This window comes from Somniosus microcephalus, chromosome 2 (genome assembly GCF_052327205.1).
Source record: "Somniosus microcephalus isolate GS21.2 chromosome 2, FLI_Smic_1.0, whole genome shotgun sequence".
Taxonomy (NCBI): domain Eukaryota; kingdom Metazoa; phylum Chordata; class Chondrichthyes; order Squaliformes; family Somniosidae; genus Somniosus; species Somniosus microcephalus.
This window is the reverse complement of record NC_140988.1, coordinates 388,154,252-388,176,684: the sequence shown is the minus strand read 5'-3', so window position 1 is coordinate 388,176,684 and position 22,433 is coordinate 388,154,252. Positions and strand designations below refer to the sequence as shown.

At 48.7% G+C, this 22,433-nt stretch overlaps 1 protein-coding gene across 3 annotated transcripts in view; it reads right to left on the bottom strand.

The window, feature by feature from the left end:
• The window catches only part of rtkna (rhotekin a), a 303,025-nt gene that overhangs the window by 165,938 nt on the left and 114,654 nt on the right, over window positions 1-22,433 (bottom strand). For all 3 annotated transcript variants that reach the window (XM_085976431.1, XM_085976433.1, XM_085976432.1), the window contains one exon: window positions 12,957-13,063. In XM_085976431.1, the coding sequence (XP_085832557.1) occupies window positions 12,957-13,063 (107 nt within the window). The remainder of the gene's footprint in view (window positions 1-12,956; window positions 13,064-22,433) is intronic.

Here is a 22,433-nt window from a genome sequence, read left to right as displayed (position 1 = left end):
CTCAGGATAAGGGGTCGGCCATTTAAGACTGAGATAAGGAGGAATTTCTTCACTCAGAGAGTTGTGAACCTTTGGAATTCTCTGCCCCAGAGGGCTGTGAATGCTGAGTCTTTGAGTCTATTCAAAGCTGAGATCGATAGATTTTTGGACTCTAGGGGAATCCAGGGATATGGAGATCGGGCGGGAAAGTGGAGTTGAGGTCGGTGATCAGCCATGATGTTATTGAATGGTGGAGCAGGCTCGAGGGGCCGTATGGCCTATTCGAGGAGCCATATGACCTACTCCTGCTCTTACTTCTTATGTTCTTAAGTGTGAGGTAATGCATTTGGGGAGGACTAACAAGGCAAATGAATACACAATAAATGGTAGGATACTGAGAAGTGTAGAGGACCAGAGGGACCTTGGAATGCAGGTCCACAGATCCCTGAAGGTAGCAGGATAGGTAGGTAAGGTGGTTAAGAAGGTATACGGGATACTTTCCTTTATTAGCTGAGGCATAGAAGATAAGAGCAGGGGGGCGATGCTAGAACTGTATAAACCACTAGTTAGGCCTCAGCTAGAGCACTGCCTACAGTTCTGGTCACCACATTACAGGAAAGACATGATTACACTAGAGATGGTACAGAGCAGATTTACAAAGATGTTGCCAGGAACATACGAACAGGAGGAGGCCATTCAGCCACTCGAGCCTGATCCATCATTCAATTAGGTCAAGGCTAATCTGCAATCTAACTCCATATACCCACCTTTGGCCCATATCCCTTAATACCTTTGGTAAACAAAAAGCTATCCATCTCCGATTTAAAATTAACAATTGATCGAGCATCAATTGCCATTTGCAGAAGAGAGTTACAAACTTCTACAACCCTTTGTGTGTAGAAGTGTTTCCTAATTTCACTCCTGAAAGGTCTGGCTCTAATGTTTAGACTATGCCCCCTAGTCCTAGACTCCCCAACCAGCAGAAATAGTTTCTCTCTATCTACCCGATCTGTTCCCCTTAATGTCCTGAAAACTTCAATCAGCTCACCCTTCTAAATCCTAAGGTGTGGTGCCCAGAACTGCTCCCAGTGCTCCAGGTGTGGTCTAACCAGGGTTTGTACAGTTGCAGCTTAACTTCTACCCCCTTGTATTCTGGTCCTCTCGATATAAAGGCCAGCATTCCATTAGCCTTTTTGATTATTTTCTCTACCTGTTCATGACATATTAATGATCTATGTACCTGAAATCCAAGTCTCTTTTGGACCTCCACTGTTTTTAGCTTTTTACCATTTAGAAAGCGCCCTGTTCTATCCTTTTTAGGTCCAAAGTGGATGACCTCACATTTGCTTACATTGAAATCCATTTGAACATAAGAACATAAGAAATAGGAGCAGGAGTAGGCCAATCGGCCCCTCGAGCCTGCTCCGCCATTCAATAAGATCATGGCTGATCTGATCCTAACCGCCAATCCACTATCACAGAACTATCTCCTGAATCTAACAGAATTAGACACACAAAATAGGAGCAGGATCAGGCTACACGGCCCCTGGGCCCGCTCCGCTACCCACAGGGCCATGACCGATCCGAACCTAGACTCATGTCCAAATTCCTGCCCGCTCCCCGTAACCCTTAATTCCCTTTACTTCTAGGAAACTGTCTATTTCTGTTTTAAATTTATGTAATGATGTAGCTTCTACAGCTTTTGGGGGCAGCATATTCCATGGACCTACCACCCTCTGAGTGAAGTAGTTCCTCCTCATCTCAGTTTTGAAAGAGCAGCCCCTTATTCTAAGACTATGCCCCCTAGTTCTAGTTTCACCCATCGTCGGGAACATCCTCCCCGCATCCACCCAATCCAACCCCTTCACAATCTTATATGTTTCAATAAGATCGCCTCTCTGATGTGTCTCAATAAATCCGAGACTCAATGTTAACAGAACGAAGCAAGGCTTTTATTAACTTAGAAGGTAACACACAGTGGAGAAGTGTCTCCCATCCAGAGGTCGGCTGTACTGGATGTGAGACACGCTGGGCCTGCTTAAGTAGAGGCCAGGTATGGGCGGAGCCCTACACACAATAAAATACAGGTGAGGAAATGGAACTGAGGTAAGGGAAATGAAACTGAAACTAAACCACAGTCACAGGCACAATCACACACAGAGAATACAGATGAGTGATGAATGGCATATTTCATCACATTCACCCCTTCTATAGATTTAGTCTGTTCGGGGGTTTGATAGTCCTCTGTGACCGACGTGGCTGTTGTGGTGCCGCGGGTGTCGGCTGGGTGTCCCCGGTGGCCTCCTGGGTCTCTGCCGGGGGCGCCACCAGGGTTGTTGAAAGGGTGGTTGGTGGGGGTACCGTTGGTCGATGTTCTTCCGGGGGTGATGAAAGAGTAGTGGGTGGGTAAGAGTTGCTGTGATCGTTGTTGTGGTTGTTGTCGTTACCGGCTGGGCGACGTCTTTTATGGACACGTGTCCTCCCTTCCGTCGGCATGCCGGACATACGCGTATTGGGGGTTGGCGTGGAGTAGGTGCACTGACTCCACGAGAGGGTCCGTCTTGTGGCCCTTCACATGCCTTCATACAAATACCGGACCTGGGGTGGAGAGCCATGACGGCATGGATACGCCTGAGGTGGATTTCCGGGGAAAAACAAACATTCGTTCATGAGGCGTGGCATTAGTGGCAGTACACAATAGCGACCGTATCGAATGGAGCACATTTGGGAGGACTTCCTGCCAGCGGGAGATAGGGAGGCCCTTGGTCCTTAGAGCTAGAGTGACTGCTTTCCATACTGTCCCGTTCTCTCGCTCCACCTGGCCGTTAACCTGGGGGTTGTAGCTGGTGGTACGGCTCGTGGCGATCCCCCTGGACAGCATGTACTGGCGTAGCTCTTCGCTCATGAAGGATGCCCCCCTATCCGTGTGGATGTAGCTCGGCATACCGAACAGGCAGTTGAGGCATTTAATGACCGTGGCGCTGGTCATGTCTGGGAAGGGGAAGGCGAATGGGAAACGGGAGTATTCGTCCACAATGTTCAGGAAGTAAACATTGCGGTCAGCTGACGGGAGGGGGCCCTTGAAATCTAAGCTGAGCCGCTCAAAGGGCCGTGTAGCTTTGATTAAGTGGGCTCTATCTGGGCGGTAGAACTGAGGCTTGCACTCAGCGCAAGTGCGGCAGTTCCTGGTCAGAGACCGAACTTCCTCAATCGAGTAGGGTAAGTTGTGGGACTTTATGAAGTGGAACAGCCGTGTGACCCCTGGGTGGCAGAGGTGGCAGAGGTCGTTGTGGAGGGTCTCTAGCCGATCCCCGGTGGCGCTGGCACACATCCCTCGTGAGAGGGCGTCGGGGGATTCGTTAAGGGCCCCTGGCCGGTAAATGATGTCATACTCGAAGGTGGAGAGCTCGATCCGCCACGATGGCTTGGGCCTCCTTTTCCACGGAGGAGTGTCTGATCTCGGGCCCTTGGAGGGTCCTCGAGAAGAAAGCTACGGGCCGCCCCGCCTGGTTGAGGGTGGCCGCCAAGGCAAAGTCAGACGCATCACTTTCCACTTGAAAGGGAGTGTTCTCGTCCAATGCCTGTAGCGTGGCCCGCTCAATATCCCGCTTAATGCTTTTGAAGGTGGCGTGGGCCTCAGCAGAGAGCGGAAAAGAGGATGCTTTCAAGAGGGGGCGGGCTTTGTCGGAGTAGTTGGGGACCCATTGGGAATAATAAGAAAATAACCCCAGGCACCTTTTCAGGGCTTTGGGAGTGTTGGGCAGGGGCAGCTCCCGTAGGGGGCGCAATCGGTCAGGGTCTGGTCCGATTTCCCCATTCTCCACCACGCTGCCTAGTATGCAGAGGCGCGTGCTGTTGTAAACGCACTTGCCCTCGTTGTAAGTGAGGTTGAGTTTTTGTGCGGTTTTCAGGAACCTCTTGAGGTTCGAGTCGTGATCCTGCTGGTTGTGACCGCAGATGGTGACGTTGTCGAGGTAGGGGAAGGTTGCCTGCAAGTGGTGGTCATCGACCATGCGGTCCATCTCCCTCTGAAAGACCGAGACCCCATTCGTCACCCCAAAGGGGACTCTGAGGAATTGGTAGAGGCGTCCGTTCGCCTCGAAGGCGGTGTACGGGCGGTCCTCTGGTCTGATAGGGAGCTGGTGGTATGCTGACTTGAGGTCGATGGTGGAGAACACCCGGTATTGGGCGATTTGGTTCACCATTTCTGATATGCGGGGTAGCGGGTAGGCGTCTAGTTGGGTGTACCTGTTGATCGTTTGGCTATAGTCGATCACCATCCGTTTCTTCTCGCTACCCCGCACCACCACCACTTGGGCGCGCCACGGGCTGTTGCTGCGTTCAATAATGCGCTCCTTCAGGAGCCTGTCTACCTCGGTCGCGATAAACCGCCTGTCCTCCCAGCTGTACCTCCTGCTTTTGGTCGCTATTGGCCGGCAGTTAGGGGTAAGGTTCGCGAATAGCGAAGGCGGCTTTACCTTCAGGGTAGCCAGGCCGCACACTGTGAGGGGCGGCTGGGACCCACCGTAATTGAGCGTGATGCTTTGGTGGTGGCACTAGAAATCCAGGCCCAAGATCACGCTCGCACATAGATTCTTCATGATTAGTAATTTAAAATTATCGTACACAGTTCCGTTAATGGACAATTGTACCGCGCAGTAACCCATAATGGTCGATGTCTGGGTTTTATCAGCCATAGAGATGGTACCCCGAGTAGGGACCACCGTTAGAGAGAGTTGTTGTGCTAGTTCAGGGTGGATAAAACTCTCCGTACTTCCACTGTCAATTAAACCTTTAACCCCGCACCCGTTTACCTCGATGTCCACCATTGATTTGGATAGCGGGTGCGGCCTGGTCTGGTCCACTGTGACCGATGCCACTGTAGGGCCCTGATCGAGACAAGATGGCGTCCACGCTGTCTGCTCACAAGATGGCGGACCCCACGACGTCGGGCATGATGGCGTCCAAGATGGCCGCTCCCACGGCGCACACGCGGCGGTGGCGGGTTTTCCGGCAGGGTTCCCTCTGCACACCTTTCCGAAGTGCCCCTTCTTACCGCAATTGAAGCAGGTGGTGCCTTTCGCCGGGCACAGGTTTCTGGTGTGTTTCGGCTGTCCGCAGAAGTAGCAGTTGGGGCCCCGACGCATCGCGGCTGTCGTAGGGCTTCTGGGGGGAGAGCGGGGCCCCGACGGTGTCGGGCTGCCGGGCGGGGAAGGTGCCTTCCAAGATGGCGGCGCCCTTGGTGCACACGTGGCGGCGTGGGCTGAAGAGTAGGCGTCCGAGTTTCTCTGGGCCACATCCAGGGATTGCGCTGTGTCCACAGCCTGTTTCAGGTCCAATCCCGTTTTCTCCAGTAGTCTCTGCCGGATGTAAGTGTAGCTGAGGCCTGTGATAAAGGCATCACGAACAAGCTCGTCAGTGTACACTGCGGCTTTTACATCTTGGCACTTGCAGTCTTTGCCAAGCGTTTTCAGGGTGACTAGGAACTCATCCAGCGATTCCCCAGGTCGCTGTGCGCGAGTAGCGAGCAGATGCCGAGCATACACCTCATTCGTAGGCTGCTGGTAATGCGCCTTTAAGATGTCGCAGGCGGCCGGGTACGTGTCGGCGTCTTGGATGAGGGGGTAAACCCGGTGGCTTACCCAATTCCGCAGGATTCCGAGTTTCATACTTTCAGCGTCCGTAGCGCCTGTGATGGCTGCGGAATTGTCCAGGAAGAATTCCATACACTCAAACCAGTGTCCGAAGCGTGCCGATGCATCCGAAGCATGCTGGTCCAAATCCAAACGTTCGGGTTTCAAGAGTTGATCCATTGTGTTGAAAAATAAGTTAATAAAATTGATGTGCCTCAATAAATCCGAGACTCAATGTTAACTGAACAAAGCAAGGCTTTTATTAACTTAGAAGGTAACACACAGTGGAGAAGTGTCTCCCATCCAGAGGTCGGCTGTACTGGATGTGAGACACGCTGGGCCTGCTTAAGTAGAGGCCAGGTATGGGCGGAGCCCTACACACAATAAAATACAGGTGAGGAAATGGAACTGAGGTAAGGGAAATGAAACTGAAACTAAACCACAGTCACAGGCACAATCACACACAGAGAATACAGATGAGTGATGAATGGCATATTTCATCACACTCTCATTCTTCTGAACTCCAATGAGTAGAGTCCCAATCTACTCAACCTCTCCTCATATGTCCATCCCCTCATCCCCAGGATTAACCGAGTGAACCTTCTTTGTACTGACTCGAGAGCAAGTATGTCTTTTCTTAAGTATGGACACCAAAACTGTATGCAGTATTCCAGGTGCGGTCTCACCAATACCTTGTACACTGAAGCAATACCTCCTTATTTTTATATTCTATCCCCCTAGCAATGAAAGCCAACATTCCATTGGCCTTCTTAATCACTTGCTGCACCTGCATACTAACCTTTTGAGTTTCGTGCACCAGGACCCCCAGATCCCTTTGTACTTCAGTACTTTCCAGTTTCTTGCCATTAAGATAATAACTTGCTCTACGATTTTTTCTGCCAAAGTGCATAACCTCACACTTTCCAATATTGTATTCCATCTGCCAAACCTCTGCCCACTTACTTAGCCTGTCTATGTCCCCTTGCAGGTTTTTTATGTCCTCCTCACTCACTACTTTCCCTCCCATCTTAGTATCATCTGCAAACTTTGATATGTTACACTCGGTCCCCTCCTCCAAATCGTTAATATAGACTGTAAAGAGTTGGGGACCCAGCACTGAACCCTGCGGAACACCACTAGTTACTGATTGCCAGTCTGAGAATGAACCATTTATCCCAACTCCCTGCCTTCTGTTAGATAGCCAATCCTCTATCCATGCCAGAATATTATCCCCAATCCCGTGATTTTTTATCTTAAGCAATAATCTTTTGTGTGGCACCTTGTCAAATGCCTTTTGGAAGTCTAAATACACTACGTCCACTGGTTCCCCTTTATCCACCCTATATGTTACTTCCTCAAAGAACTCCAGCAAATTTGTCAAACATGACTTCCCCTTCATAAAACCATGCTGACTTTGTCCTATTAAATTATGATTATCCAAATGTCCTGTTACTGTCTCCTTAATAATGGATTCCAAATATTTCACCTACCACAGATGTTAGGCTAACCGGTCTATAGTTTCCAGCCTTCTGTCTACTGCCCTTTTTAAATAAGGGTGTTACATTAGCAGTTTTCCAGTCTGCCGGGACCTTTGCCGAGTCCAGGGAGTTTTGGAAAATTATTACCAATGCATCCACAATCCCTACCGCCACTTCCCTCAAGACCCTAGGATGTAAGCCATCAGGTCCAGGTGATTTATCCGCCTTGAGTCCCATTATTTTACCGAGTACCACTTCCTTAGTGATTTTGATCGTGTTTAGCTCCTCCCCCCCTTTAGCCCCCTGTTTGTCCAGTGTTGGGATGTTCTTAGTGTCCTCTACTGTAAAGACTGATACAAAATTTTCATTCAGTGTTTTTGCCATCTCCATATTTCCCACCATTAATTTCCCGGTCTCATCCTCTAAGGGACCAACATTTACTTTAGCCACCCTTTTTCTTTTTATATAACTATAAAAACTCTTACTATCTGTTTTTATATTTTTTGCTAATTTACTTTCATAATCTATCTTCTTGTTATTTTTTGCTGTCTTTTAAAGTTTTCCCAATCCTCTATCCTCCCACTAGATTTGGCTACCTTATATGCCCTTGTTTTTAGTCGAATACTATCCTTAATTTCTTTACTTAGCCACGGATGGCTGTCTTTTCTTTTACACCCTTTTCTTCTCAGTGGAATATATATTTTTTGGAAGTTGTAAAATAACTCCTTAAATGTACACCACTGATCATGTATCGTCTTACCCTTTAATCTATTTTCCCAATCCACTCTACTCAATTCCGCTCTCATACCTTCATAGTCTCCTTTATTCAAGCTTAGCGCGCTTGTTTCACAGAATCACAGAATCACAGAAACCCCGCAGTGCAGATAGAGGCCATTTCGGCCCATCGAGCCTGCACCGACACATATCCCACCCGATCCCCGTAACTCCCACATCAACACATATCCCACCCTATCCCCGTAAACCCACGTATTTAATCCCCCTAACACTAAGGGTCAATTTATCATAGCCAATCAACCTAATCCGCACATCTTTGGACTGTGGGAGGAAACCGGAGCACCCGGGAGGAAACCCACGCAAACACGGGGAGAATGTGCAAACTCCACACAGACAGTCACCCGAGGCCGGATTCGAACCCGGGTCCCTGGCGCTGTGAGGCAACAGTGCTAACCACTATGCCACCGTGTTTGAGAGCCAACCTTCTCACCCTCTAATTGAATATGGAATTCAACCATGTTATGGTCACTCATTCCAAGGTGATCCTTTACTAGGACATTTTTAATTAATCCTGTCTCGTTACACAGGACCAGATCTAAGGTTGCTTGCCCCCTGGTCGGTTCAGTTACATACTGCTCAAGAAACCCATCCCTAATACACTCAATGAACTCATCCTCAAGGCAGCCCTGCCCAATTTGATTTGTCCAATTAATATGATAGTTAAAATCCCCCATAATTATAGATGTTCCCTTATTACAAGCCTCAACTATTTCCTGATTGATTCTCCGTCCAACAGAGTTGCAACTGTTCAGAGGCCGATGGACTACGCCCACTAGTGTTTTTTTCCCCTTATTAATCCTTATCTCCACCCAAACTGTTTCATTATCCTGATCTTTTGACCCAATATCATTTCTCTGTATTACAGTGATTCCTTCCTTTATTAACATAGCCACCCCACCTCCCCTTCCTTCCTGCCTGTCCTTCCTGATCATTAAATAACCTGGTATGTTTAATTCCCAGGCATTGTCACCCTGCAGCCATGTTTCTGTAATGGCCACAAGATCATACCCATATGTAGTTATTTGTGCCATTAACTTGTCTATTTTGTTACGAATGCTACGTGCATTCAGATAGAGAACTTTCAAATATGTTTTGTGACACTTAGTTCCTGCTTTTGCCCTTTTTATTACTTTACCTTTTACTCCATACCTTCTGCCCCTTCCTGACATGCTCTGGTTTTTAATTTCCCCACTGCTACCTAAGTCTATGACCTTCTCTGTTGTCATTTTTATTATTTGCTCTGTAGGAGCCTCCCCCCCACTAGTTAGTTTAAAGCCCTCTCTACAGCCCTAGTTATATGATCCACCAGGACTCTAGTCCCAGCACTGGCCAAGTGAAGCCCGTCCCAACGGAACAGCTCCCTCCTGCCCCAGTACTGGTGCCAGTGTCCCAGGAAGCAAAACCCATTTCTCCCACACCAGTCTTTGAGCCACGCATTTAACTCTCTAATTTTATTTGTCCTAGCCAAATTCGCTAGTGGCTCAGGTAATAATCCAGAGATTATTACCCTTGAGGTTCTGTTTTTTAATTTGACCCCTAGCTGCTCATACTCCTTTAACAGAACCGGCTTCCTAGTCCTATCTACGTCATTTGTACCAACATGGACCACGACAACTGGATCCACCCCCTCCCACTGCAAGTTTCTTTCCAGCCCAGAGGAGATGTCCTTAACCCTGGCACCGGGTAGGCAACACAGCCTTCGGGACTCTCGCTCTCGGCTGCAGAGAACTCTATCTATCCCCCTAATAATGCTATCCCCTACCACTACAACATTTCTATTTACTCCCCTCTCTTGAATGGCACCCCGTTCCACGGTGCTGTGGCCAGGTTGTTCATCCTCCCTGCAGTCCCTGCTCCCGTCCCCACAGGGAGTAAGAACCTCGAACCTGTTGGACAAGAGCAAGGGCTGCGGCTCCTCCAGCTCTACCTCCTGGATCCCCGTACCTGCCTCACTCGTAGTCACACCGTCCTGTCCCTGACCATGGGCTACATCTGAATTAATTAACTTCATAGGTGTGACCACCTCCTGATACACAGAGTCCAGGTACTTCTCCCCGTCCCTGATGTGTCGCAGTGTCTGAAGCTCAGACTCCAGCTCATCAACACGGAGCTGGAGTTCCTGTAGCAGCAGACACTTGTCATAGACGTAATCACCAGAGTTATGTCCATTCACTTAATCTATCAATATCCATTTGTAATTTTATGCTTTCATCTACACTGCCTAAAATGCCGCCTATCTTTGTGTCATCAACAAATTTGGATATATGACTTTCTATCCCATCGTCTAAGTCGTTAATAAATACTGTGAATAGTTGAGACCCCAACACAGATCCCTGTGGGACACCACGAGTCGCCTCCTGCCAATTAGAGTACCTACCCATTATCTCCACTCTCTGTCTCCTGCCGCTCAGCCAATTTCCTAACCAGGTCAATAATCTGCCCTCAATTCTGCGGGCTTTTACCTTAGATAACAGTCTGTTATGTGGGACTTCATCAAATGCCTTCTGCAAGTCCATATAAATAACATCCATAGACATTTCCCTGTCCACTACTTTAGTCACCTCCTCAAAATATTCAATCTCCCCTGTCCACTACTTTAGTCACCTCCTCAAAATATTCAATCTCCCCTGTCCACTACTTTAGTCACCTCCTCAAAATATTCAATCAGGTTTGTCAGCCATGACCTGCTTTTCATAAATCCATGCTGACTCTCTCTGATCAACTGACATTTTTTGAGGTGTTCAGTCACATAGAAACATAGAAGATAGGAGCAGGAGTAGGCCATTCGGCCCCTCGAGCCTGCTCCGCCATTTAATGAGATCATGGCTGATCATCCAAATTCAGTACCCTGTCCCTGCCTTCTCCCCATATCCCTTGATTCGTTTAGCCTTAAGAAATAAAAAAAAAGCGCAGTGACATGCGCAATTTTCCAATCTAAAGGGACGGTTCCTGAATCTAGAGAGCGTTGGAAGATTATAGTTAGGGCATCTGCAATGTGCTCACCTACTTCCTTTAAAACCCTGGGATGGAAACAATCTGGCTCTGGGGAATTGTCACTCTTTAGTGCCATTATTTTCTTTATTACTGTTAATTTACTTACGTTAATTTTATTGATTCCCTGTCCCTGATTCAACATTAGTTTCCTTGGGATTTCCAGCATGCTATCCTCCTCTTCTACTGTAAATACTGACGCAAAGTAATTATTCAACATGTCCACCATTTCCCCATTGTCATTGACAATATCACCGCTTTCAGTTTAAGGGGCCAACACTGCTCCTGATGGTAAAAATTGTGTGTGTTGATTTTGATATCCCTTGCAAGTTTCTTTTCATACTCTCTTTTTGTAGCTCTTACTATCTGTTTTGTGACCCTTTGCTGTTCTTTGTATCTTTCCCATTCGCCAGGATCTGTGCTATTTTTTGCATTTTTGTATGCCCTTTCTTTTAGTTTTATGCTGTCCCTTAATTCTTTAGTCGTCCAGGGCTGTCTAATTTGGGAAATAGAGCTCTTGCCCCTCGGGGGTATAAACTGGCTCTGGATCACCTTCAATTCTGTTTTAAACATCTCCCACTGATCTTCTGTCGTTTTACCCATAAACAGATTTGTCCAGTTTACTGTAGACAGTCTCTGCCTCATCCCGTTGAAGTCGGCCTTACCTAAATCTAGAATCTTAGTATCTGCTTCACATTTCTCCCTTTCAAACGCTACTTTGTACTCGATCACGTTATGATTGCTATGGATAAATTTTCACGCAGTTAGGCTGTTAACTAAAACTGGCTAATTATTTATTACTAAATCTAATATGGCTTGCCCTCTTGTTGCCTCTAGGACATATTGTTGTAGAAAACTATTCTGGACACACTCAAGAAATTCACTACCTTTCTGACAGGTGCTAGTCTGCTTATCCCAATCTATAGGAAAGTTAAAATCCCCCATTAAAACCACTCTGCCTTTACTACATGCTTGTCTAATCTCCGCATTTATACAATCTAGCACTTCAGAGCTGCTACCAGGGGGCCTATACACAACTCCCCCTACAGTCTTAGATCCTTTCCTATTTCTTAATTCAACCCATAAGGTCTCCACTGGCTGCTTACCTCTCTTTAAATCCTCTCTTATCATTGAGTGATTTCATCCTTAATGACTAAAGCTACTCCTCCCCCTCTGCCATTTTCCCTATCTTTCCTGTAGACCTTATAACCTGGTATATTTAGTTCCCAGTCCTGTCTTGCAGCAGTGTCTCAGGAATGGCTAGCATGTCATACCATGTCATAGTACTTAGTACACAGGACTGGAGAATTTTAGCTATGAGGAAAGATTGGAGAGGCTGGGGTTGTTTTCTTTGGAACAGAGGAGGCTGAGGGGAGACTTAATTGAGGTGTATAAAATTATGAGGGGCCCAGATAGAGTGGATAGGAAGGACCTATTTCCCTTAGCAGAGAGGTCAATAACCAGGGGGCATAGATTTAACATAATTGGTAGAAAGACTAGAGGAAAGTTGAGAACTTTTTATCACCCAGAGGGTGGTGGGGTTCTGGAACTCACTGCCTGAAAGGGTGGTAGAGGCAGAAACCCTCATCACATTTAAAAAGTGCTTAGAGATGCACTTGAAGTGCCGTAACCCACAGGGCTACGGACCGAGAGCTGGAAAGTGAGATTAGACTGGATCGCTCTTTTTGGCCGGCACGGACAAGATGGGCCGAGTGGCCTCCTTCTGTGCCATAAATTTCTATTCATTGGTAACTTTCAAAAGGGAATTAAATAAATACGTGGAGAAAAAATTTACCGGCTACGGGGAAAGAGTGGGGGAGTGGGACTAATTGGACAGCTCTACCAGAGCCGGCACAGGCACGATGGGTTGAAATACCCCCTTCTGTGCTTTATCATTCTATCATTCTATGATTATTGGGGGTCCGTTTATGCTTTCCTGTAAGGATCTTTGTGTATTGAACTGGACACTCTGGTGTTGGACCAGCTGTCGAATCTTTCGCCAGCCAGTGGATGGTGTGTTAGGAACACTGCGCGATACCTCTGTCTGTCTGTGTATTAAAGAGGTCAATGTTACACTCACCTGCAGGTTTAAAAAGCTTGAAATCACATGTTGGGTCATACACCGAGGCTGAGCAGCAAGCTGGCAACACACACTGCCATAGAGAGGCAACCAAAAGGAGAAATCCTCTACGAGAGAGAGAGAGAGAAAAAATGTGAATATCTGCATGCATGTGAAGGAGGCAGAGAGAGACAGTAAGAGAGAAAGAGAGAGAGGGGGACGACGAGAGAGAGAGAGAGGCAACGAGAGAGAGAGGCAACGAGAGAGAGAGTGAGAGACAGAGGGGGGACACGGAGGGGGAGGGGGAGGGGACACGGAGGGGGAGGGGGGACACGGAGGGGGAGGGGACACGGAGGGGGAGACGGAGGGGGAGGAGACATGGAGGGGGAGACGGAGGGGGAGACGGAGGGGGAGGAGACACGGAGGGGGACACGGAGGGGGAGACGGAGGGGGAGACGGAGGGGGAGACGGAGGGGGAGGAGACACGGAGGGGGAGACGGAGGGGGAGGAGACACGGAGGGGGAGGGGGAGGGGGAGACGGAGGGGGAGGGGGACACGGAGGGGGAGGGGGAGGGGGAGACGGAGGGGGAGACGGAGGGGGAGACGGAGGGGGAGGAGACACGGAGGGGGAGACGGAGGGGGAGGAGACACGGAGGGGGAGACGGAGGGGGAGACGGAGGGGGAGGAGACACGGAGGGGGAGACGGAGGGGGAGGAGACACGGAGGGGGACACGGAGGGGGAGACGGAGGGGGAGACGGAGGGGGAGACGGAGGGGGAGACGGAGGGGGAGACGGAGGGGGAGACGGAGGGGGAGACGGAGGGGGAGGAGACACGGAGGGGGAGACGGAGGGGGAGGAGACACGGAGGGGGACACGGAGGGGGAGACGGAGGGGGAGGAGACACGGAGGGGGAGACGGAGGGGGAGGAGACACGGAGGGGAGACAGACAGAAAGGGAGACAGACAAGGAATCAGAACGAATGCGTGTCTGAGATAGAAGAGAGAGAGATAGAGTGACAGAGGAAGAGAGATACAGTGATAGAGAGAGAGAAAGAGACAGAGCGATGGCAAGAATTAGCCGTGCCTCTAGCCAAGTTGTTCCAGTACAGCTACAACACTGGCATCTATCTGACAAAATAGAATCATAGAATGGTTACAGCACAGTAGGAGGCCATTCAGCCCATGGATCCCGTGCTGGCTCTCTGCAAGAGCACTTCAGCTAGTCCCACTCCCCCGCCCTTTCCCCGTAGTCCTGCAATTCTTTTTCCTTCAGGAACTTAACCAATTCCCTTTTGAAAGCCATGATTGAATCTGCCTCCACCACCCTTTCAGGCAGTGAATTCCAGATCATAACCACTCGCTGCGTAAAAAAGTTTTTTCCTCATGTCGCCTTTGGTTCTTTTGCCAATCCCCTTAAATCTGTGTCCTCTGGTTCTCGACCCTTCTGCCAGTGGGAACAGTTTCTCTCTCTCTACTCATTTTGAACACCTCTATCAAATCTCTTCTCTGCTCCAAGGAGAACAACCCCAGCTTCTCCAGTCTATCCACGTAACTGAAGTCCCTCATCCCTGGAACCATTCTCGTAAATCTTTTCTGCACCCTCTCTAAGGCTTTCATATCTTTCCAAAAGTGCGATGCCCAGAATTGGACACAATACACTAGTTGAGGCCGAACCAGTATTTTATAAAGGTTCATCATAACTTCCTTGCTTTTGTACTCTATCCATCTATTTATGAAGCTCAGGGTCCTGGATGCTTTTTTAACCACTTTCTCAACCTGTCCTGCCACCTTCAGTGATTTGTGCACATATACCCCCAGGTCTCTCTGTTCATGCACCCCCTTTAGGATTGTACCCTTTAGTTTCTATTGCCTCTCCTTGGTCTTCCTACCAAAATGTATCACATCGCACTTTTCTGCGTTAAATTTCATCTGCCACGTGTCCACCCATTCCACCAGCCTGTCTACGTCTTCTTGGAGTCTCCTCACTGTTCACTGTACTTCATGGGAACAGTAGCGTAGTGGTAATGTCACTGGGCTAGTAATCCAGAGGCCTGGACTAATGATCCAGAGACATGAGTTCAAATCCCACCACAGCAGCTGGGAATTTAAATTCAGTTAATTAAATAAACCTGGAATAAAAAGCTAGTATCAGTAATGGTGACCATGAAACTATCGGATTGTCGTAAAAACCCATCTGGTTCACTAATGTCCTTTAGGGAAGGAAATCTGCCGTCCTTACCCGGTCTGGCCGATATGTGACTCCAGACCCACAGCAATGTGGTTGACTCTTAACTGCCTTCTGGAATGGCCGAGCGAGGCACTCAGTTGTAACAAACCGCTACGAAACAAAATAATAAGAATGAAACTGGACGGACCACCCGGCATCGACCTCGGCACCGGCTACGGACACGGCAACGGCAACGGCACACCCAGCCCAGTCAACCCTGCAAAGTTCTCCTCAACAACACCTGGGGACTTGTGCCAAAATTGGGAGAGCTGTCCCACAGACTAGACCAGCAACAGCCTGACATGGTCATACTCACAGAATCATACCTTTCAGGCAATGTCCCAAACTCCTCCATCACCATCCCTGGGTATCTCCTGTCCCACCGGCAGGACAGACCCACCAGGGGTGGCGGCACAGTGGTATACAGTCAGGAAGGAGTAGCCCTGGGAGTCCTCAACATTGACTCCGGACCCCATGAAGTCTCATGGCTTCAGGTCAAGCATGTGCAAGGAAACCTCCTGCTGATTACCACCTACTGCCCTCCCTCAGCTGATGAATCAGTACTCCTCCATGTTGAACACCACTTGGAAGAAGCACTGGGAGTAGCAAGGGCACAGAATGTACTCTGGGTGGGGACTTCAATGCCCATCACCAAGAGTGGCTCGGTAGCACCACTACTGACCGAGCTGGCCGAGTCCTGAAGGACATAACCGCCAGTCTGGGCCTGCGACAGGTGGTGAGGGAACCAATCTACCTGTCGCAGATGCATCTGTCCATGACAGTATTGGTAGCAGTGACCATCGCACAGTCAGTCATTGTAGAGATGAAGTCCTGTCTTCACACTCACGACACCCTCCATCGTGTTGTGTGGCACTACCACCATGCTAAAAGGGATAGATTCAGAACAGATCTAGCAGTTCAAAACTGGGCATCCATGAGGCACTGTGGGCCATCAGCAGCAGCAGAATTGTATTCCACCACAATCTGTAACCTCATGGCCCGGCATATCCCTCACGCTACCATTACCATCAAGCCAGGGGTCCAACACTGGTTCAATAAGGAGTGTAGAAGAGCATGCCAGGAGCAGCACCAGACAGACCTAAAAATGAGGTGCCTACCTGGGGAAGCTGCAACACAGGACTACATGCATGCTAAAAAGCAGAAGCAGCATGCTATAGACAGGGCTAAGTGATCCCACAATCAACGGATCAGATCAAAGCTCTGCAGTCCTGCCACATCCAGTCGTGAATGGTGGTGGACCATTAAACAAATAACGGGAGGAGGCTCCATGAATGTCCCCATCCTCAATGATGGTGGAGCCCAGCACGTGAGTGCAAAAGACAAGGCTGAAGCGTTTGCAACCATCTTCAGCCAGAAGTGACGAGTGGATGATCCATATCGGCCTCCTCCTGAGGTCCCCACCATCACAGAAGCCAGTCTTCAGCCAATTCGATTCACTCCACATGATATCGAGACACGGCTGAGTGCACTGGATACAGCAAAGGCTATGGGCCCCGACAACATCCCGGCTCTCGTGCTGAAGACTTGTGCTCCAGAACTAGCCGTGCCTCTAGCCAAGCTGTTCCAGTACAGCTACAACACTGGCATCTATCCAACAATGTGGAAAACTGCCCAGGTATGTCCTGTCCACAAATAGCAGGACAAATCCAATCTGGCCAATTACCGCCCTATCAGTCTACTCTCAATCATCAAAGTGATGGAAGGTGTCATCGACAGTGCTATCAAGCGGCACTTACTCACCAATAACCTGCTCAATGATGCCCAGTTTGGGTTCCGCCAAGACCACTCAGCTCCCGACCTCATTACAGCCTTGGTCCAAACATGGACAAAGGAGCTGGATTCCAGAGGTGAGGTGAAAGTGACTGCCCTGGACATCAAGGCAGCATTTGACCAAGTGTGGCATCAAGGAGCCCGAGTAAAAGTGAAGTCAATGGGACACGGGGGGGGGAAACTCTCCACTGGTTGGAGTCATAACTAGCACAAAGGAAGATGGTTGTAGTGATTGAAGGTCAATCATCACAGCCCCAGGACATTGCTGCAGGAGTTCCTCAGGGCAGTGTCTTAGGCCCAACCATCTTCAACTGCTTCATCAATGATCTTCCCTCCAACATAAGGTCAGAAATGGGGATGTTCGCTGATGACTGCACAGTGTTCAGCGCCATTCACAAATCCTCAGATAATGAAGCAGTCCATGCCCGCATGCAACAAGACCTGGATGACGTTCAGGCTTGGGCTGATAAGTGGCAGATAACATTCACGCCACAGAAGTGCCAGGCAATGACTATCTCCAACAAGCGAGAGTCTAACCACTGCCCCTTGACATTCAACGGCATTACCATTGTCGAATCCCCCACCATCAACATCCTGGGGGTCACCATTGACCAGAAATTTAACTGGACCAGCCACATAAATACTGTGGCAACATGTGTAAGAAGTCACACGACACCAGGTTATAGTCCAACAGCTTTATTTGAAATCACAAGCTTTCGGAGCGCTGCTCCTTCTTCAGGTGAAGTGGAGAAATGCATAAAGACACAGCTTATATAGTCAGAGAATCATGTCAGATGTTTACAGGTAACCTTTCCAACTGCCATTTATCACACCTCGGCAGAGAGATAATCACAGCAGTCAAAGGTGTGAATGGTGTCCAAACAGGTCAGTCAGGGAAACATTACATCAAAGAACAATGAGGTGGGGTCACAAGGGGTCAAATATTGCAGATGCTGGGGCCTGTATGAAAAACAAAAAAAGACAAATAACATTTTTTTTGGCTGGAAATCACAGCCTCAGCCTCAGTACTCAACACCAACAACAGCCAATCTCCAGACGCCATCCTACAACTCATCCGCTTCATCCTTGACCACAATGTCTTCACCTTCGACAACCAGTTCTTTACCCAAACACACGGAACAGCCATGGGGACCAAATTCGCACCCCAATACGCAAACATCTTCATGCACAAGTTCGAGCAAGACTTCTTTGCTGCACAGGATCTCCAACCAACGCTATACACCAGATACATCGACGACATTTTCTTCCTATGGACCCACGGCGAAGAATCACTGAAAAGACTACACGATAACATCAACAAGTTCCATCCCACCATCAAACTCACCATGGACTACTCCTCAGAATCAGTCTCATTCCTGGACACACAAATCTCCATCAAAGACGGACACCTCAGCACTTCACTCTACCGCAAGCCCACGGACAACCTCACGATGCTTCACTTCTCCAGCTTCCACCCTAACCACGTTAAAGAAGCCATCCCCTATGGACAAGCCCTGCGAATACACAGGATCTGCTCAGACGAGGAGGAACGCGATGGACACCTACAGACACTGAAAGATGCCCTTGTAAGAACAGGATATGACGCTCGACTCGTCGATCGACAGTTCCGACGGGCCACAGCGAAAAATCGCATAGACCTCCTCAGAAGACAAACACGGGACACAACCAACAGAGTACCCTTCGTCGTCCAGTACTTCCCCGGAGCGGAGAAACTACGCCATGTTCTTCGCAGCCTTCAACATGTCATTGATGACGACGAACACCTCGCTAAGGCCATCCCCACGCCTCCACTACTCGCTTTCAAACAGCCGCCTAACCTCAAACAGACCATCGTTCGCAGCAAATTACCCAGCTTTCAGGAGAACAGCGACCACGACACCACACAACCCTGCCACAGCAACCTCTGCAAGACATGCCAGATCATCAACACAGATACCATCATCACACGTGAGGACACCACCCACCAGGTACATGGTACATACTCATGTGACTCGGCCAATGTTGTCTACCTCATACGTTGCAGGAAAGGATGCCCCAGAGCATGGTACATCGGCGAGACCATGCAGACACTGCGACAACGGATGAATGGACACCGCGCAACAATCACCAGGCAGGAGTGTTCCCTCCCAGTCGGGGAACACTTCAGCAGTCAAGGACATTCAGCCTCCGATCTTCGGGTAAGCATTCTCCAAGGTGGCCTTCGAGACACACGACAACGCAAAATCGTCGAGCAGAAACTGATAGCCAAGTTCCGCACCCATGAGGACGGCCTTAACCGAGATCTTGGGTTCATGTCACGCTACATGTAACCCCACCTGATGCAGGGTCATCCAGACTCGAGTCGACATTGGCTTGTTCTCTCTACACAGATGTGGCCGGACCTGCTGTGATTTCCAGCCAAAAAAAATGTTTTTCGTCTGTTTTTTTGTTTTTCATACAGACCCCAGCATCTGCAATATTTGACCCCTTGTGACCCCACCTCATTGTTCTTTGATATAATGTTTCCCTGACTGACCTGTTTGGACACCATTCACACCTTTGACTGCTGTGATTATCTCTCTGCCGAGGTGTGATAAATGGCAGTTGGAAAGGTTACCTGTAAACATCTGACATGATTCTCTGACTATATAAGCTGTGTCTTTATGCATTTCTCCACTTCACCTGAAGAAGGAGCAGCGCTCCGAAAGCTTGTGATTTCAAATAAAGCTGTTGGACTATAACCTGGTGTCGTGTGACTTCTTACATTTGTCCACCCCAGTTCAACTCCGGCATCTCCACACCGTGGCTACATGAGCAGGTCAGAGGCTGGGTATTCTGCGGCGAGTGTCTCAACTCCTAACTCCCCAAAACCTTTCCACCATCTACAAGGCACAAGGCAGGAGTGTGATGGAATACTCTCCACTTGCCTGGATGAGTGCAGCTCCAACAACACTCAAGAAGCTCGACACCATCCAGGACAAAGCAGCCCGTTTGATTGGCACCTCATCCATCACATTAAACATTCACTCCCTCCACCACCGGCGCACCGTGGCTGCAGTGTGTACCATCTACAAGATGCACTGCAGCAACTCACCAAGGCTTCTTCAGCAGCACCTCCCAAACCTGCAACCTCTTCCACCTAGAAGGACAAGGGCAGCAGGCTCATGGAAACACCACCACCTCCAAGTTCCATCCAAGTCACGCACCATCCTGACTTAGAAGTATATCGGCCGATCCTTCATTGTCGCTGGGTCAAAATCCTGGAACCTAACAGCACTGTGGGAGCATCTTCACCACATGGACTGCAGTGGTTCAAGGCGGCGGCTCACCACCACCTTCGCAAGGGCAACTAGGGATGGGCAATAAATGCTGGCCTTGCCAGTGACGCCCACATCCCATAAGCGAGTAAAATAAAACTTCTAAGTTTTGTGTCATCTGCAAATTTTGAAATCGTGCACTGTATTCCCAAATCCAAGTCATTAACATATATCGAGAAACGCAGTGGTCCGAGTACCGACCCCTGGGGAACGTCACGGTTTACCTTCCTCCAGTCTAAAAACAACCGTCACCACGACTCTCTGTCCCTTTTATTCCATGGGCTTCAACTTTGCTGGCAAGCCTATTAACATAGAAGATAGGAGCAGGAGTCGGCCATTCAGCCGCTCAAGCCTGCTCCGCCATTCAATGAGATCATGGCTGATCGTCCAAATTCAGTACCCAGTCCCTGCCTTTTCCCCATATACCTTGATCCCTTTAGCCTTAAGAAATATATCCAACTCCTTCTTGAATGTATTTAATGAGCTGGCCTCCACCGCCCTCTGTGGCAGAGAATTCCACAGGTTCACCACTCTCTGGGTGAAGAAATTCCTCCTCATTTCAGTCCTAAATGGCTTACCCCTTATCCTTAGACTATGACCCCTGGTTCTGGACTCCCCGGCCATCAGAAACATCCTTCCTGCATCTAGTCTCTCCAGGCCTGACAGAATTTTATAGGTTCGATGAGATCCCCTCTCAATCTTCTAAACTCCATAAGAACATAAGAAATAAGAGCAGGAGTAGGCCAATCGGCCCCTCGAGCCTGCTCCACCATTCAATAAGATCATGGCTGATCTGATCCTAACCTCAAATCTTTTATCACTCTCCATCCACCCGAACCCATGTGATCTCCCGGGAGGCGAAAAACCAGATAAAGACGCAATGGCCAATTTGGGAGAAAAAAATCTGGGAAATTCCTCTCCGACCCATCTAGGCGATCGAAATTCTTCCAGGAGATCACTCTGTCCCTATATTTTCTACAGTACTTACCTTCTGTAAAGACGATCTCCACCCCAGCCAGGAACAGGAATAAAACCATCTCCTGAAATCTAACACAGAATTAGAACACAAGAAGTAGGAGCAGAACAAGGCTACACGGCCCCTGGGCCCACTCCACTACCCACAGGGCCATGACCATTCCGAACCTAGACTCATGTCCAATTTCCTGCCCGCTCCCCGTAACCCTTAATTCCCTTTACTTCTAGGAAACTATCTATTTCTGTTTTAAATTTATTTAATGATGTAGCTTCCACAGCCTTCTGGGGCAGCAAACTCCACAAACCCACCGCCCTCTGAGTGAAGAAGTTTCTCCTCATCTCAGTTTTGAAAGAGCAGCCTCTTATTTTAAGACTATGCCCCCTAGTTCTAGTTTCACCCATCATCGGGAACATCCTCACCGCATCCACCCGATTAAGCCCCTTCACAATCTTATATGTTTCAATAAGATCGCCTCTCATTCTTCTGAACTCCAATGAGTAGAGTCCCAATCTACTCAACCTCTCCTCATATGACCACCCCCTCATCCCCGGGATTAACCGAGTGAAACTTCTTTGTACTGACTCGAGAGCAAGTATGTCTTTTCTTAAGTATGGACACCAAAACTGTATGCAGTATTCCAGGTGCAGTCTCACCAATACCTTGTACAACTGCAGCAATACCTCCCTGTTTTTATATTCCATCCCCCTAGCAATAAAAGCCAACATTCCATTGGCTTTCTTGATCGCTTGCTGCACCTGCATACTAACTTTTTGAGTTTCGTGCACCAGGACCCCCAGATCCCTTTGTACTACAGTACTTTCCAGTTTCTTGCCATTAAGATAATAACTTGCTCTATGATTTTTCCTGCCAAAGTGCATAACCTCACACTTTCCAGTATTGTATTCCATCTGCCAAATCTCTGCCCAGTTACTTAGCCTGTTCTATGTCCCTTTGCAGGTTTTTTTATGTCCTCCTCACTCACTACTTTCCGTCCCATCTTTGTATCATCTGCAAACTTTGATATGTTACACTCGGTCCCCTCCTCCAAATCGTTAATATAGATTGTAAAGAGTTGGGGACCCAGCACTGACCCCTGCGGAACACCACTAGTTACTGGTTGCCAATCTGAGAACAAACCATTTATCCCAACTCTCTGCTTTCTGTTAGAGAGCCAATCCTCCACCCACG